General features: G+C 36.7%; 1 protein-coding gene across 2 annotated transcripts in view; it reads left to right on the top strand.

Annotated features, from left to right (window-relative positions):
* Positions 1 to 3596: 3596 nt before the first annotated feature.
* Positions 3597 to 15440, top strand: part of LOC110096321 (ABC transporter G family member 31) — a 33829-nt gene continuing 21985 nt past the window's right edge. The window contains exons 1-13 of one of the 2 annotated variants that reach the window (XR_002303073.2): positions 3597 to 4099; positions 4442 to 4562; positions 5367 to 5455; positions 5536 to 5620; positions 7034 to 7193; positions 7274 to 7350; positions 7432 to 7485; positions 9168 to 9258; positions 9392 to 9693; positions 9787 to 10068; positions 11279 to 11595; positions 11689 to 11849; positions 11952 to 12055. Coding sequence is in view for 1 of the 2 variants with exons in the window: in XM_020822202.2 (XP_020677861.1) it covers positions 3825 to 4099; positions 4442 to 4562; positions 5367 to 5455; positions 5536 to 5620; positions 7034 to 7193; positions 7274 to 7350; positions 7432 to 7485; positions 9168 to 9258; positions 9392 to 9693; positions 9787 to 10068; positions 11279 to 11595; positions 11689 to 11849; positions 11952 to 12055 (2118 nt within the window). In the remaining variant the exon portion in view is untranslated. The remainder of the gene's footprint in view (positions 4100 to 4441; positions 4563 to 5366; positions 5456 to 5535; positions 5621 to 7033; positions 7194 to 7273; positions 7351 to 7431; positions 7486 to 9167; positions 9259 to 9391; positions 9694 to 9786; positions 10069 to 11278; positions 11596 to 11688; positions 11850 to 11951; positions 12056 to 15440) is intronic. The other variant, XM_020822202.2, reaches the window with a different exon arrangement.

Below are 15440 nucleotides of genomic sequence, written 5' to 3'. Positions count from 1 at the left end.
AATAGGAGACTAGATGTATTAGATTTGGCCTATGTTAAGAGAGGTAGATGTAGAACTAAAAAGACTTGGTTAGAAAATATTAGAAATAAATTTTTTCTTAGATTTAAATGAGAAGTTGAGTATTAACAGAACACAGTTGAGAAAAATATATTCATGAAGTTGACCCCAAGTAGTGGGATAAAGGCTTGATGTTGCTGTTGAATTATTTGATTAATATTACAAAACAATAATCTCAATTTTCCACAAGCCAAGAGAAAGCAGGCCATCAACTGCCCTGATGTGTCAGATATATATGATATAACAAGATAGTTCATTTTAAATTTTAGGAAGGTTTAACTTAGATTATTTTTGCACATATAGTATTGATACGTCATCAAAAAATTATATTGTCCGGACACGAATCTTGATGCAAAATCAAGTTGGAAACTTCTGAAATTAAAATTGGGACCATTCGAACTCCAATTTCAGCAAACTTATAATCAAAATGAGCGTCTCAAGAATACGAACCCAACATCACCAAATCCAACCCAATCCGAGCCTAAACGGGTCCAAATCAAGGGTTAAAAGCATTATTGGAAGAATCAAACCACAATTTGGATCACCAAACGATTTCTAAACTTAACGTGCTTAAGTCGAATCGAGCGGCTCGACGAGACAAATCCAACAAGCCCAAGATCACCAAAATCCGACATCACTAAGACATTCAAATGTCCATCAAACAGTCCATGATCAAGGGATTCAACATCGGCCGTCCATCCAACCACTCCCCATTTACTCGTGATCTCTCACCTATTTACAGGCCGTGCCACTCAAAAAATTTATAAATAGACCCCTCATTTATCTTGAAAAGGGATCCAAGCAATAAGATAAGAAGAGAATAGAAGGAAAAAGAGAATGAAGAAGCTCCTCCTCAACCACCGCATGACATTGTTGCTCTGCCGAACCACCACTTGAGGCCCTCACCTCCGTCGGACCACCGCCTGACGTCATTGCTCCGCTGGACCACCACTTGAGACCATCACCTTCGCCAGACCACCACTGGAGGCCCTCTCCTCCGCCGGACCACCGTCTGACGTCGTTGCTCCGCTAGACCTCCACTTGAGGTCCTGAGCTCCGCCGGACCACCACTTGAGCCCCAGAGCTCTGCTGAACCACCGCCTGAGGCCTGAACTTATGTTGGACTAACACTTGAGGCCCAGACTTCCGCTATACCACCACATGAGGCCCATACTTCTGTCGGACCACCACTAGAGGCCCAGACTCCTGCCAGACCGACGCTTGGAGTTCTGCCAGACCACCACCTGAGGCCCAGACTTATGTTGGACCACCACTTGAGGCCCAAGCTTTCGCCGGACCACCACTTGACGCCTAGAGTTCTACCAGACCACCACTTGATGCCCAGAGTTCTACCAGACCACCACTTGAGGCTCAGACTTATGTCAGATCACTACTTGTAGCCCGGACTTTAGCCAGACCACCACATGAGGCCCGAACTTCTGCTGGACAACTACCTGACGCCCGAACTTCTACCGGACCACCACCTGAGGCTTGGACTTCTACCAGACCACTACTTATGGCCCGAACTTCTGTCAGGCCACCACTTGATGCCCATAGTTCTACTAGAGTACTGCCCTACTACAACGGTCTTTTGGACCCCTATATACTGCCGACTATGGTCCTTCCGACCTTCGTTGCCTACTACAATCCTTCCGACCTCCATCACTAGACAACGGTCTTTCTAACCTCTGTCTCCTGCCGACTACGGTCCTTCCGACATCCGTCACCTACTATGGTCCTTCCGACCTCCATCACCAGACAACGATATTTTCGACCTCTATCATAACGACTATGGTTATGTCGACCAAACAAACATGCCTATATTATAACTCCCACCATGTAATGTGCTCTATATGATGTACATTTGTACCATCAAGCCAAGGCCTTCTCCCAAGGAAAGATCTCATTTGTAATTGACTACAAATACTAGTGGATTCATTCAAACTGGGCCAGACCCCGTGATTTTTTCCCTTTTCAGGGGTTTCCACATAAAAACTCTTGTGTCTCTTATGAACGCTACACCCTCTCTCTTATCTGATTGTGTAATGGATTTTCGTACAACGTTAAGACGTTAAACTTCATAATTCTCTACCTCTGTGAATATTCCAGGACACAACAAGTATATTAATTGCTCTAAATATTGCTTGTAGTGGCAAATATGAAGTGCAAATAATACATCGCTTGAAATATCAAGTTTTAAAAAAAATTTTTGTTGATTACTCATTATTCCATAAAGTTTTTGGGGGATCATTTATGTGTAAACTTATTCCGCAATTTCCCAAAAAAAAAAAAAAACTTATTCCGCAATAATATAGAGCCATATGTCTATCAATTTGCTTGTAATCATTCATTTATTTTGTATTATTATTACTTGCATTAAAGTTGTTGATGCTATTACATTTCCCAGCAAATTAACTATATTCATAAATAATTATGAGAAAAACAAGCAGAATTTTGGAGCTTTCTCGGTGGGAGTGTAACAAATATAGAATAAGATAGTTGTGGGGATTTAAAATTTCTTACATTTATTAGAAGTTTAGAAAAAAATAAATAATAAAAAACTTATAAATGACTTACATAGTGCTAGATCATCAGAAATTGGAGAAATTATTCTATGTGGACATCAGACGCATCTCTTGTCTGGAGGTCAATCAAGTGCAGCCACATCAGCTGTACCGGGCAATACCGAGCCTCGATACCATGCTGTACCGAGCCGCGGGTGACGTGATACATTTTGATTGGTTTCCGAACGACGTTCAGCGTACGCAAGCATTGCATGAATCATCAATATTACTCTCTTATGAAATTTTAACTTTTTGTTGGTCAACATGATATGTTTCTTTGTTGTTATTTAGCATGATGCTAAAAAATAAATAATTAAATCAACTAAGATAATTGATGGCATAACAAAATTCTCAAACTTTCAAGTTAATTTCTGTCATAAAATGTTAATTTCAAGAAATTCCATCTAAATTTAGCTTTAGAATTTACTTTGTAAAAATAAATTTATAGCCAAGAAAAAAATGTTTAACTATATAACCCTAATAAAACCAAATGCGCCTTGATTTGAATCAAATATACCTAATTCAATAAATCCATAATCACCCAATTCAATTATCATTACGCATTAAGATAGCTACATAATATTTCATGAGCAAAGAAATAAATTTGGACCCATTTCGACCCCGAATGGACCGAATTTAGTATTGTTGGGTCGGTTTTTTCGAGATGTTCAGTTCTACTATAAATTTATTGAAATCGGAGTTCGGATTTCAACTCAATTTTGGCTTGAGATATATCAATCAGAATGACTAATAATATATATTTATATACTAAAGACAGTCACTCACATAATCAGTAATTAAAATTTATTCATGTAGTTCCCATCTTCCATCCGTCCCTCCGTAGTAATTAAAATATTTTTTTTTCAGATATAATTTAATAATAAAATTATTACCATCGTTACGTATAAAATTTGTGCTATTTCCCTCATCTTTTTCTTTCAGTCTTCTCTGTTTTGCCTCTTCCCTCCAACTGTCTTTGGACTGACTGAGCTCTTTAACAAAAGGAGAGAGACAGAGAGAGTTAATGCTGCTCGTCTGAAAGACCCCACATTTGCTTTGCTGTTGGATTGAAATGCTTACTGGCCATCCATCGTCGTCCTCCTCTCTCCGATGCCTGCGCATTTAAAACCCATCCGCTCTTTATCTCACTGCCTTCATCCAGATTAGGACGAAAGTTAGGGTTAGCTCAAGGGTTAACTCAGAATGTGGAGCTCCACGGAGGCGGCTTTCTCCCGTTCGAGCTCCTACCGAGAATGCGCAGAGGAGGAGGAGGAGGCGCTCAGGTGGGCGGCACTAGAGCGTCTCCCAACTTTTGCTCGTATCCGCCGCGGGATTATACGGCGCGACGCTGGCGATTTTTCGGAAGTTGACGTGGCGAATTTGACATTTCGTGAACGCACTGCCCTAATCGACCGCCTCCTTGGAGACTTCGGCGACCCCGAGCGGTTTTTCCAGAGAATTCGCCAGAGATTCGACGCGTAAGTTTTTTTTTTTTTTGCGTCGTTCTCACTTCAGCAGTTTTGCTTCTTGCCGCAACTTTTTAGACTTGTTTTGCTCTTCTCAGTCTTTTGCATTGCATGCTCATCGGATGCTTTAATCATTTATTCATAGAGCTTTTTAGACTAGCACTTGCTTTTAGGATTATCAGTTTCTTATTTTTTGGTTGTGAACTTGTAATTAGATTTTCCTTGTTCATCTTTAAACTTTGGTCTGTATCTACTTAGTTATGTGCCTTAATGATGCATTGTAACAGGAGCTTGCTTCATGATTTACTTTTATTTGCTGATTTCCGTGTCACCTTTCCTGTGTTGATTTTGCAGAGTAAACCTTGAATTTCCTAAAATTGAGGTTCGATTCCAGGAGCTGAAAGTTGACGCATATGTTTATACGGGAAGCAGAGCTTTACCTACGATTCCTAATTTTATTTACAACATGACAGAGGTAATTTGTTTTTCTTTCCTTTGTCTATTGACAATATTATGATATCATGATGCATATTTGTTTTTAAAATTTTTATATTTTTTACCCCTATTGGCTTATGGTGATAACTATATTGAGTTGCCAACTTTTAGTGCTCTGAAGGCTTGAACGCTTGTTAGGTCAGACGGGTCTTTTGAGTCTTTAGCATGCATTAGAATGTCAACACTATATGTTAATAAATGATAATTCATAATATTTTTGAATTGTCACAAAATTATTATATTGTTGAATATTGAGTTTATGGTTTGACTTCTTTTGATTCTATTTACAATTATTTATTTTTTATTTCTTTTTTCGCTCTGCATTGAGCATTTGCACCATTTTAGCTAACTATCCTGAACAACACAAAAAAGATAGCTATAGTCTCATGATTGAATAGTCCATACCAGCTCAAGCCTTAAGCGACAACATGTCTTATCTATTGTAGACTTCTTTTGGATGATTTTTCTTGAAAGAGATTGATGGCTCCCAATGGCGTTATTTAATTAGTCTGCCATTCAGGTGGAGTAGTTCTTCATCTATACTTTCTCAAAATTCTCAATGAATAATCACCTTATAATAACTATTCACTACTTCAACTTTTTTTTTTTTTTCTGGAGCGCAGCAGCGCACTATTCACTACTTCAACTTTGGTTTCACTTATATGTCACTATTGATAGATGGTCTTTACAGGGAATATATGCTGCAGAAGGTTTTTTATTTTATGAATGTGGTTCTTGGAATTTATTCGGGATTATCTAACTTGCTTTTAGCTGTCTTGACAAGGCCTTCTTGAGGCAGTTAAAGATTTTTCCAGGTAGGAGAAAGAAATTGTCCATTCTGGATAATATTAGCGGGATAGTGCAGCCTTCTAGGTGAAGAGGAAATTTCACTTTAATGTATCGACTATTAAAGAGGTACTAGCTGCTAGATTATGTTTTTGTCATTGCTACAGATTGACACTGCTTTTGGGTCCTCCAAGCTCTGGAAAGACAACTTTACTTTTAGCTCTTGCTGGACGGCTCAATACTGATTTACAGGTAAATGATCTATACTAACTTCGTTAGAACATTCGAAAAGCATACCAAAAATACACCTGTGCATTCTCATGCAAATGTTATGAACTATCACAAAAGTATAAAAAGAGACACTTATTACTCAAAATAAGCATAAGAATATCCATTAATCACCTATGCATAGATTCACTACTACCCTCTCATGGCCCTTCAATGATCTAAAGATTTTAGTCAATAGTGTTTAATTTGTTTTTAGTTGATCGGCATGCCACAAAGATTTGGTTGCTTTCATTGTAAATTAGAGGTTATTCACATGATAGGATTCTATTTTGTAATGTACATGTAAATTTGTGTATACCAAACCTCCCCAATATAGTTTAGTCGGACAATCGTGCATTGAGTATACCCTTTTCACATATTTCGACAATATAAAATCATAAACTATATCTTGTTTGGTAATATTTGCCAACTTGAGCAACAGATCAATCATTAAGTTTCTATGAGGAGTTGATATAGGATTCAAGCTATAATCAATCGTTAGCTATATTAGTATATGTATGTACATATTAGGTACATAAGATTAGGCTTCCTATCATTTTGATATTTTGTTTTAAATTTTTTAATTATTTCAATAGAAGGATTTAAGTGCAAATGTAAGATTATCAATTTAATTAGTATGAATAGCTTCCCTTGTGTCTATGCACCCCTTTTTTATTTTTCTATTTTTTTTCTCAAAATAATGATTTGGCCTATAGGATTGTTCATTTTAATTTCAACGTTTTTTGAGTTTGTAAGTTATCACCTAGGGGGTTTCAGTCAAGTTGATATTGTCCCCCAATTTTGCCGACTTTTCCCTTGAGACAAAGATTATGTTAGAATTCTATCGACATCTTCCATTTATCTTGGGCTTGTTAAAATCATTAGATGATGATTTCTTTACGAAAATGTATATGCTACTATTCTCTTTCTTTGGTCTCCTTCTATTCCATTTTCTATTATTTCGTCTCAGGGTTTATTAAGATTTGCAATTTAACTCAATTAATTTGGTGGAAGAGTGATATTCATTTTTTATTTGTAATAAAAGAATCCAAAATTGTTATTAGTTTTAGTTATTGTTTTCCTAGAAATTAATAGCATATGGTTCTCTTAAGCTTTCATTTATTTATCTATTTTGCTATAGACAGTTTTATTAGGTGAAATTGATTTATAGTATATTTTCTTAGTTCAATCATTAGAATGATACCATCATAATGATAATAAAGAGTTGCTCAAAATATGGTATGAATTGCCCTAAAATGATCATAATCATAATATTGTCAAAGATTGAAATGAAAAGTAAAATTTTCATGCTATAAATTTAACTCTATCCTTTTTGTACCTTGTATTTGTCAACATCTTTTTTGTTTTTCTTTTTAGATTACTTACTTTGTGTAACAGATGTCTGGGAACATTACTTACAATGGACACAGGCTAAGTGAGTTTGTTCCTCAAAGAACATCGGCTTATGTTAGTCAAGTTGATCTGCATGCTTCTGAAATGACGGTCAGAGAAACTTTAGAATTTTCAGGTCGATGTCAGGGTGTGGGAATAAAATATGGTAATGATAATAAACTTGGAAATTGCTCCAATTATAATTGAATTTGTTAAACATGTTACTAAGCATGATGTTTGTTCTAGATATGCTCATGGAGCTTTCTAGAAGGGAGAAGAATGCAGGGATTAAGCCTGACGAGGATCTTGATATATTTATGAAGGTATGTAGTTGCAGATGGAGAATTTTTTTTATTTTTTAATAGATTGTTGGCCAATCTAAATTATCATTTTTTCTAGTTTAGGCATTAGCTTTGGAGGGAAAGCAGACCAGCCTTGTGGTAGAGTATATAATAAAGGTAAGGAGGTTCATTAATCATATGCTATTTTATATTTATTAAAAATGTTTGAAAAGCATGAATCCAATTGACTAAGAACTTACTAATTAGATTGTCCTGTTATTAACTTTGAAGACTATTAGGACGAAGTCAGGTATGTCTGAAAGCCCTATTAGGATCAGGCTAATTGAATGAATAGGCATCAATGACACTAATACAGTATGATTTACATGGTTCAATTTTAATTTAAATTCAATGGAGAGTAGATAATATTTAATCTGCTAATGAGAAACTACAAAAGCTACAATCAATGACCAAACGGGAGCACTCTTATGAACTTAATCAAACCTAAATATTACCACAAGGGAAGCCAAAGTATCTCGATACAAGCAATAGGAAAACTCTGTACAACAAGAGAGATTATAGACAAAGAATTCTTATTGAAGGGATATTCTGTAGTTCTCATGTTTGTATTTTTAATAATCCAAAGAACAATGCAGAATATTGTCCAAATCCTGATGGTGGGTTGCGCGGTGAGACCTTTTTTAACTTTCTTCTGCATCTCCTCTAGAAAAGTCCAAAATAAGCTTGAAATTGCTATTCTACAATTAACATTGCCATGATCTTGCATGACTTTCAACAACTTGGAGGTTAAGCAAAAAAGCAGATACTCAAACGTCATGCACCTCATGCATTCCATTAGGTATATAATGGGTCCCACAAGGGATTGCCTTCATTCATTATTTTTTTAATTCTGCACAATACGTTTGGATCAATCAAGCAAAGTCAGCATGGTTTTGGATCTATGTGGTTAGAACTACTATTGACACAAATTATAAAAGAAAGCCTGAACATGATATGAGAATTAAGATGTAACTTCAATAAAACACTTCTCGTTCAAAACTACATGTCTTGTGATTTTCGAGGTTGCCCTTTTGTTTCTTAGGGTAAATTTCCATAAATCCATTACATGTGGGGAATAAGCATTCTTTAAAGTTTTATGGTTAAAAATAGGCAATTGCTCGCATTTTTCAGATAAGCGAAATTTCTGTTGTAGTCAACTTTTGTGCTTTGGCAATCATGTTAATTTTTGAAATCCCCTTCTCCAATGGTAATTGTATTCTAAATAATGAAACATTCCCTTTTTGCTTGAAGTTGATTTCATGCTTATGAGATTACTGTTCATGCTGCTTGTACCAACGTTAGTTTCTTGGAAAGACTATGCTTAAACTTATTGTTATGTGATAAATTTGGCTAGTTCAAAATGATGAAGAAGAAACTTTAGGCTTTTATTTTATTAACCTTTATATCAATATTTTTAAGTATAGTAATTGCTTAAGCTGAGCGTTTATTGAAATTACAGTCACTTCAATCCTTATCTCATTCATCTCGTTGATTTTAATGTAAAATGCACTAATTGACAGGGTGATTAGATGGAGATTATATTCTGAACTTATTGATGTGTGTAAATTAATAGATTAGCACAAACTAATAAATATGCCAAATTTGTCTGAACTATCACTAAAATGTTTTGTTCTATTAAAAAAGAATGTTCTACAGATATATTACAAATGCGGGATGATCATTGAAAAATCCTGATGCTTATTTAACTTGTTTTTCCGTATATTTTATGTATTAGAAATATTTTCATTTCTTAATCAGTTCTTAATATTCTCTGAAGTGCTAAGTTTTACTCATGAAAGATTTTAGGCCTGGATATTTGTGCCGACACACTAGTAGGAGACGAGATGATCAAAGGGATATCTGGTGGCCAGAAGAAGCGCCTTACCACAGGTTTAACAGCATTGTGATTCTGTCATTATTTGGATTATACCTCTTACATTTTCTTTCCTCTTCTTAGTCAGCGCTTCCTCATACTTAACTTGCACTTTATGTTAATGGTAAAATCACTTTATCGGTCACCCAGGTGAATTACTAGTTGGTCCAGCTAGAGTGTTATTAATGGATGAGATATCAACTGGGCTTGACAGCTCAACTACTTATCAAATAATTAAATATCTTAGGCACTCAACCCAAGCTCTTGATGGAACCACAATTATCTCTTTGTTGCAACCAGCTCCAGAAACTTTTGAGTTATTTGATGATATCATACTCATATCTGAGGGACACATTGTTTATCAAGGTCCACGTGTTGCAGCGTTAGACTTCTTTGCAGCCATGGGATTTAGTTGTCCTGAGAGGAAAAATGTGGCTGACTTTTTGCAAGAAGTATGCGAGTTCATTTTATTTCTTGTTAATCAGTGTGTTTTAGGATTCAATAGTTTACATGATATCTGTTTTCTCTTCGACTTTGTAATCCAGGTTATATCTAAGAAAGACCAACAGCAATACTGGTCTTCTTTTGACAGACCATACCAGTTTATTCCTGTAGCAAAATTTGTTGAAGGTTTTAGATTATCAAATGTTGGTAAGAGATTGAATGATGAATTGGAAGTTCCATTTAACAAAGAACATAATCATCCTGCTGCTCTATCAACTTCTTGCTACGGGGTTAAAAGGTTTGAGCTTCTCAAGGCAAATTTTCACTGGCAGCTGTTATTGATGAAACGGAACTCATTTGTTTACATCTTCAAGTTCATTCAGGTATATATGACTTTGCACTTGTAATCCTCAATATGAATGGAATAATTGAATTGCTATATTATGATTAAAGATTATCGTAGTCAAAACATCTTCTTTAGTAGGCGATGTAGTCCTACGTGGAGAAAAAACATGTTCCTAGTAGTTTTATCACTGCAAATCTTTTTCATAGGGAGCATTTTGCTTGTCTAGCCTAGCCGAGATTTTTGAAGTCACTTAGTAAAAAGCAAATGTTATTCTGCAACAGCAAGGACTACAAGTGAAATCACAGACACTAGCCAAGAAAAGAATAAACTTTACATCTCCACAATTAACAGTGACAGACTTTTTTTTTCTCTTATGAACACATTTATTGTAGATTTTCATGTGTAATAGTTATAATAAAATTTTTTAGCATCTTATTATATGTTGAACTTTTAATGTGTGCTCCAGTACTCACATGCTGTTAGGGAGTGTGGATCAAAGGTGGTCCAAAGTTGGACTGGATACACCTATGATTAAACCTGCTTTCAACCCTGCTTTCAACTCAATAGCTTAAGTCTTTAGGCGAGTTCCCACATGGTATTCCTACACCAAAATATCTTTGAGCTATCTAATGTCGGATCAAACTGAATGCTCCCATGTGAATGCTCTTCACATAGACCACCCCTTCCTCCCCCCGAAAAAAAATATCATCAAATATAAAGGGCCCATTCAATCATGTGGATCAATAATGGGAAGCAACTTTACTCGTCTGTGGTGGAAGGGTCAAGACCCATTGGAGCCAGAAATTGCATGAACCGCTTGATTCCATGCGAACCATCAATTATGATATTACTTGTTAGGAAGTAAATCAAAGGAGCACAAAAGTTGGCCTTGATACACTAATGAGTAAACCCATCTTCAACTAGAAAGTCTAAGCCTAAGGTTGATAGCCAAATCCTTTGTATTTCTACACCAACATATGGTTCAATTATTTTAAGTGAAACTATACTCCATGCTGTCTATGCCTTAACACATGCAGTCTTCATAACTGATACTTGTCATGTTGGGACTACCTTTAAAATAAAAACGTGACACCTGTAAGATTATTTGAAACTTCTTCATTTCATATATCTTTCTTTTCAGGACCTTTGTTTCCTCTTTTAAAAAATTAAAAGATATATTTTTCATTTGGCTGAATTGCTTCTTTTATGAGCCTTTACAATGTGACTATTCAATGCTGACTTTGCAGCTTCTGCTTGTTGCTCTTATTACGATGACTGTGTTTTTTCGGTCAACAATGCATCACAATGATGTTGATGATGGTATTGTCTATCTTGGTGCATTATATTTTGCGACAATTATGATTCTATTCAACGGGTTCACAGAAGTTGCATTGTTGATTGCAAAGCTTCCAGTTCTTTACAAGCACAGGGATTTGCATTTTTACCCTCCATGGACATATGTACTTCCTTCATGGATCCTTAGTATTCCAACTTCTTTTATAGAGTCTGCCATGTGGGTGGCAGTCACATACTATGTGATTGGCTTTGATCCACAAATTAATAGGTATTATTTTCAATCTCTTTTGTTGTAATCGTGATTTGGGCCTTGTATTTTGATGTGTAAATGAGTTTATAATCATAACGTTTCGATATGCAGATTTTTCAGTCAGTTCCTATTGCTTTTCTTCTTGCATCAGATGTCTTTGGCTCTCTTTCGTGTGATGGCAGCCTTAGGTCGCAATATGATAGTTGCTAACACCTTTGGATCATTTGCTATGCTGGTTGTCATGATTCTCGGTGGATTTATCATTTCTAGAGGTTAAAGCATATCAATTTTGTTTATGTTTTCATTTTCATGCTTGAATGCTTTTAATGTCTTATTTTAAGTTGTAATTTTTTATCATTTTTTGCTTTTAACAGATAGTATTCCAAGCTGGTGGATTTGGGGATATTGGATTTCACCTTTGATGTATGCTCAAAATGCTGGCGCTGTAAATGAATTCCTTGGGCATTCATGGGATAAGGTAGGTAGCTTTTGGCTGCTCATTATATAATATGATAGATCTCTGCTCCTGTTCATTATTTGTTATGTCTATTTATGTGTTTTGTGTTAATTAAGTTTTACCAGTTGCATATGACCAAGTAGAAAATAACTATAAACTATTTCATGATTTTTATTAGGAATTATTTTGCCATGATAATAATTGTCTGCATGTTTGCTTTGATTGGATCTTGATGGAAATAACAATAATGGTTGGTACCACCTTTGTGAAGACCAAATTTTCATTTGTTTGAGAACTGAAGAATCTTATATATGGCTCAAGTGAACTAATATGCCTGATAAATAGTTTTAAATTTTTTTTTATTCTCAATTGAACGAGCCGATAAGTAATGAAGTTTGATATGTTTTAACCCACTAAATTAAGATTTTTTTCCTATTTATGTACATACTCCCCACATAGTAAAATAAAGACTTGATGTTGTTGTTGTTTATTTATGTACATGAATGTAATCATTTGTTCTTTAACAAATAGTTTTAGTATCCATTGAGATATTCTCAACTCAATCATAAATATGCTCAGGCTTTGGCTGTATCTAGATCTCTGTTTAAAATTGCGCAATAAGATGCGCGCCTCTGCGCAATTCTTGCAAAACACGCCTCGAGGCGTGCGCAATTGCTGGCATTGTTGAGGCGTACGTCTCACATTGGCTGAGGCGCGCCTCTGTTGCGCAATTGCGCAATTTTGAGGGAGGCGTACGTCTCAGCCAAAAGGCCCCACCTACTTAAAATGACTCCTCCTTTTCCCCCACACCCGATCGGCCCACTTGATTCCCGAATTGTTCCGCCCGTAAGCTCCAGATCGCGAAAAACTGAGGAGCCCGTCCGGTCGGCCAACCTTCCCGCCGGCGCCGCCTCTCTCCGGCGAAGTTGAAGTGTCCGGCCGCCTTGTAGGAGAAGTCCACAAAGGATTTTAGGTATTTGTTGTCTTTTTTGGCTTAGTTAATAGAGGCCTGCATTGGGTACCCATATACCCACCCATATACCCACCCATATACCCACCCATACCCAATGAGTATGTGTGGGTATGGGTACGCCCATGTCCTTGTGGGTGGGTACTCAACATCGGTGGATAAATCAATTTACATTGCTAATCATCGTACATCTTATATTACCTTAATTCTCACTACGTAGTGTGCAACACTTAACCACGCTGTGACTATGATAAATTATGATATGCAGCTTGAAAGTTTGCGATCAGAGCAAAGGGCAACAAGCCTCAAGGTCATAAGTCTGTGGTAGATTGCGTTCAAAAAGCATGGAAAGTGGGTGAGTATTGGTGAGTGCGTGATGTGAAACCAGGAATTGCTTTCTTAGAAATTAATACAAAGTTGTTAGAGCAATGATAAAATAATTTAATACTTCTCAAATTTGACAAATCAAGAAAGATTTTAGAAGTTAATAGTGCGTAGGCAAGTCGTTACAACTAAAATTTACAAGTTCCTTAAAATAACAACTTCAATGAACGTAATGAAATGATTAGCCAACTAGAATCCGACGGTTAACAAAGTAATCGCCTCACCTTGAGGCACAAAGTCACTCTTCTACTTCTAGGATTGTCGGAGGAAGAAGAACCATACGAGAAACGAGATCACTCCAAGGTAGACGGCGCAGACGATCCGTAGTGATGGTGAGGGAAGCGGCGATGGTGAAGGTGGAGGAGCGGGTGGATGTTCGTTGATGGTCCAGTTGTAGTATGAGAATTGACCATCGATGACGTGCACAAGGGTTAGGAGAATTCAATCCAAGTAACATTCGATGGTGTCGTCGTGGTCAAACCCCCCACGTCAAAGAATGGGGATCGAAGTATATGGATGTCTTCGTAGACGTCGAACACAAGTTCGCCTTCAAGTTCAGGATTCACCATGCATCGTGGGATTGAATAGGGAAGAAGAAATAGGGAGGTGGGAGGGCTTGCCGTGAGCTAGGGAGAGGGAGGGAGGTCACGGGTTGGGGGGGAAGAGAGGGGCGGGTGAGGCTATGGGGGTAAAACACAAAATCTGAATTTTATTTCAGATTTCCAAAATTGTAGAGAGCAAAATTTCAGTTTCAGAATTTTGAATCTTGAAATTAAGCTAGGAGGGAAAGGATTAAAGGTGTAAGGGAGGAGGGGAATTTCTAGGGATTTGATTTGCAAAACAAATTCCACTCACCTCAATTATCTTCAAACCGGATCTCCACGAAAATAACTTGGCGAAAATTTAGAACTATCGAAGACAAAATTAGTTTGGCGAAAATATAGAACTCACAAAGAGATCTATCTTCTCCGACGAACTCACTAAGAGATTGAGGAGGGTTGAACTCACAAAGAGAATATAAGAGGCAAATTTTCATTCATCCAAAAACTAAACTCAAATACAATAACTAAGCCTATATATAGGTCATCCGAAAATAAAAACCATTAAGACGACATTGCCCTTGGGCTACAATAAACACTAACTCCCTCATAGGGGTACAAATGAAAAATATGAAATATAAATGACAAGAATAAAATAAAACATCAAAAAATAAAGACTATGAATCATGGCCGTCGCTCGACGACCCCTCCGATGATAAGTGTGCCGAAATCTCCTATGGATGTCCTCATCAGTGCGGCATCTTGAAAGTCACAATTGGTGGGCGTGGGTGGGGGAAGCCCGTCCGAGTAAAGCATGAGTAACCAATGGGTACCCAACCAAGACCCCATGTAGAACTTTGTCAGTTAAGGTCCTCAACTCCATAGCCATCGAAATAACTCTAAGCAGATTCCACATGCACATTGAGAAGCATCCATAAACCTTTAAATTAGAAAGATTTATATCCTTATTAGTCTACACTTATTCAGGTCACTTATATTAAAAAATAATTGATCCAAAATATATTTTGGTATCCACCATGCAACTTAAAGCATCTCACTTTTTCATTCAAATTATTTGTTCATGAGCTCAACAATCTTGTCCTGTTGTGGTGTCCTAGGCTATATTTGCATATTTATAGTGGCAGCCATGCAAAATTCTATAAATTCATTGCTGTAGCAGTCTCCTCAGTTGTTTGATCTTTGCATCAGACTCATGCTGATTAGGTCAAGCCTCATTTCATGTTCTGTAAAGCTTATTCCAATTACCTGTGCTCTTGGGGCAAAATATGAAGAAAAGTATAGATTACTGTGCCTCCTTTGAAGTGCATCGTTCGGTCCATTTACGTTCCTTTGTTAAAGATTAGCTTTTTATGATCAAGAAAAAAAAATAAAAGAATTAAATTGAGGTATTAATCCTTAAAAGCATGTCAACTACCCACCTCTTCTTTATTTTACTCCCTCCCTGATATTCTTTGCTTGGGGCTTATAGAGGGAGATCTAAAAAGGAGGCCAA

The sequence above is a fragment of the Dendrobium catenatum genome, unplaced genomic scaffold (genome assembly GCF_001605985.2).
Source record: "Dendrobium catenatum unplaced genomic scaffold, ASM160598v2 fragScaff_scaffold_107, whole genome shotgun sequence".
NCBI lineage: Eukaryota > Viridiplantae > Streptophyta > Magnoliopsida > Asparagales > Orchidaceae > Dendrobium > Dendrobium catenatum.
This window is presented reverse-complemented; position numbering and strand designations above follow the sequence as displayed.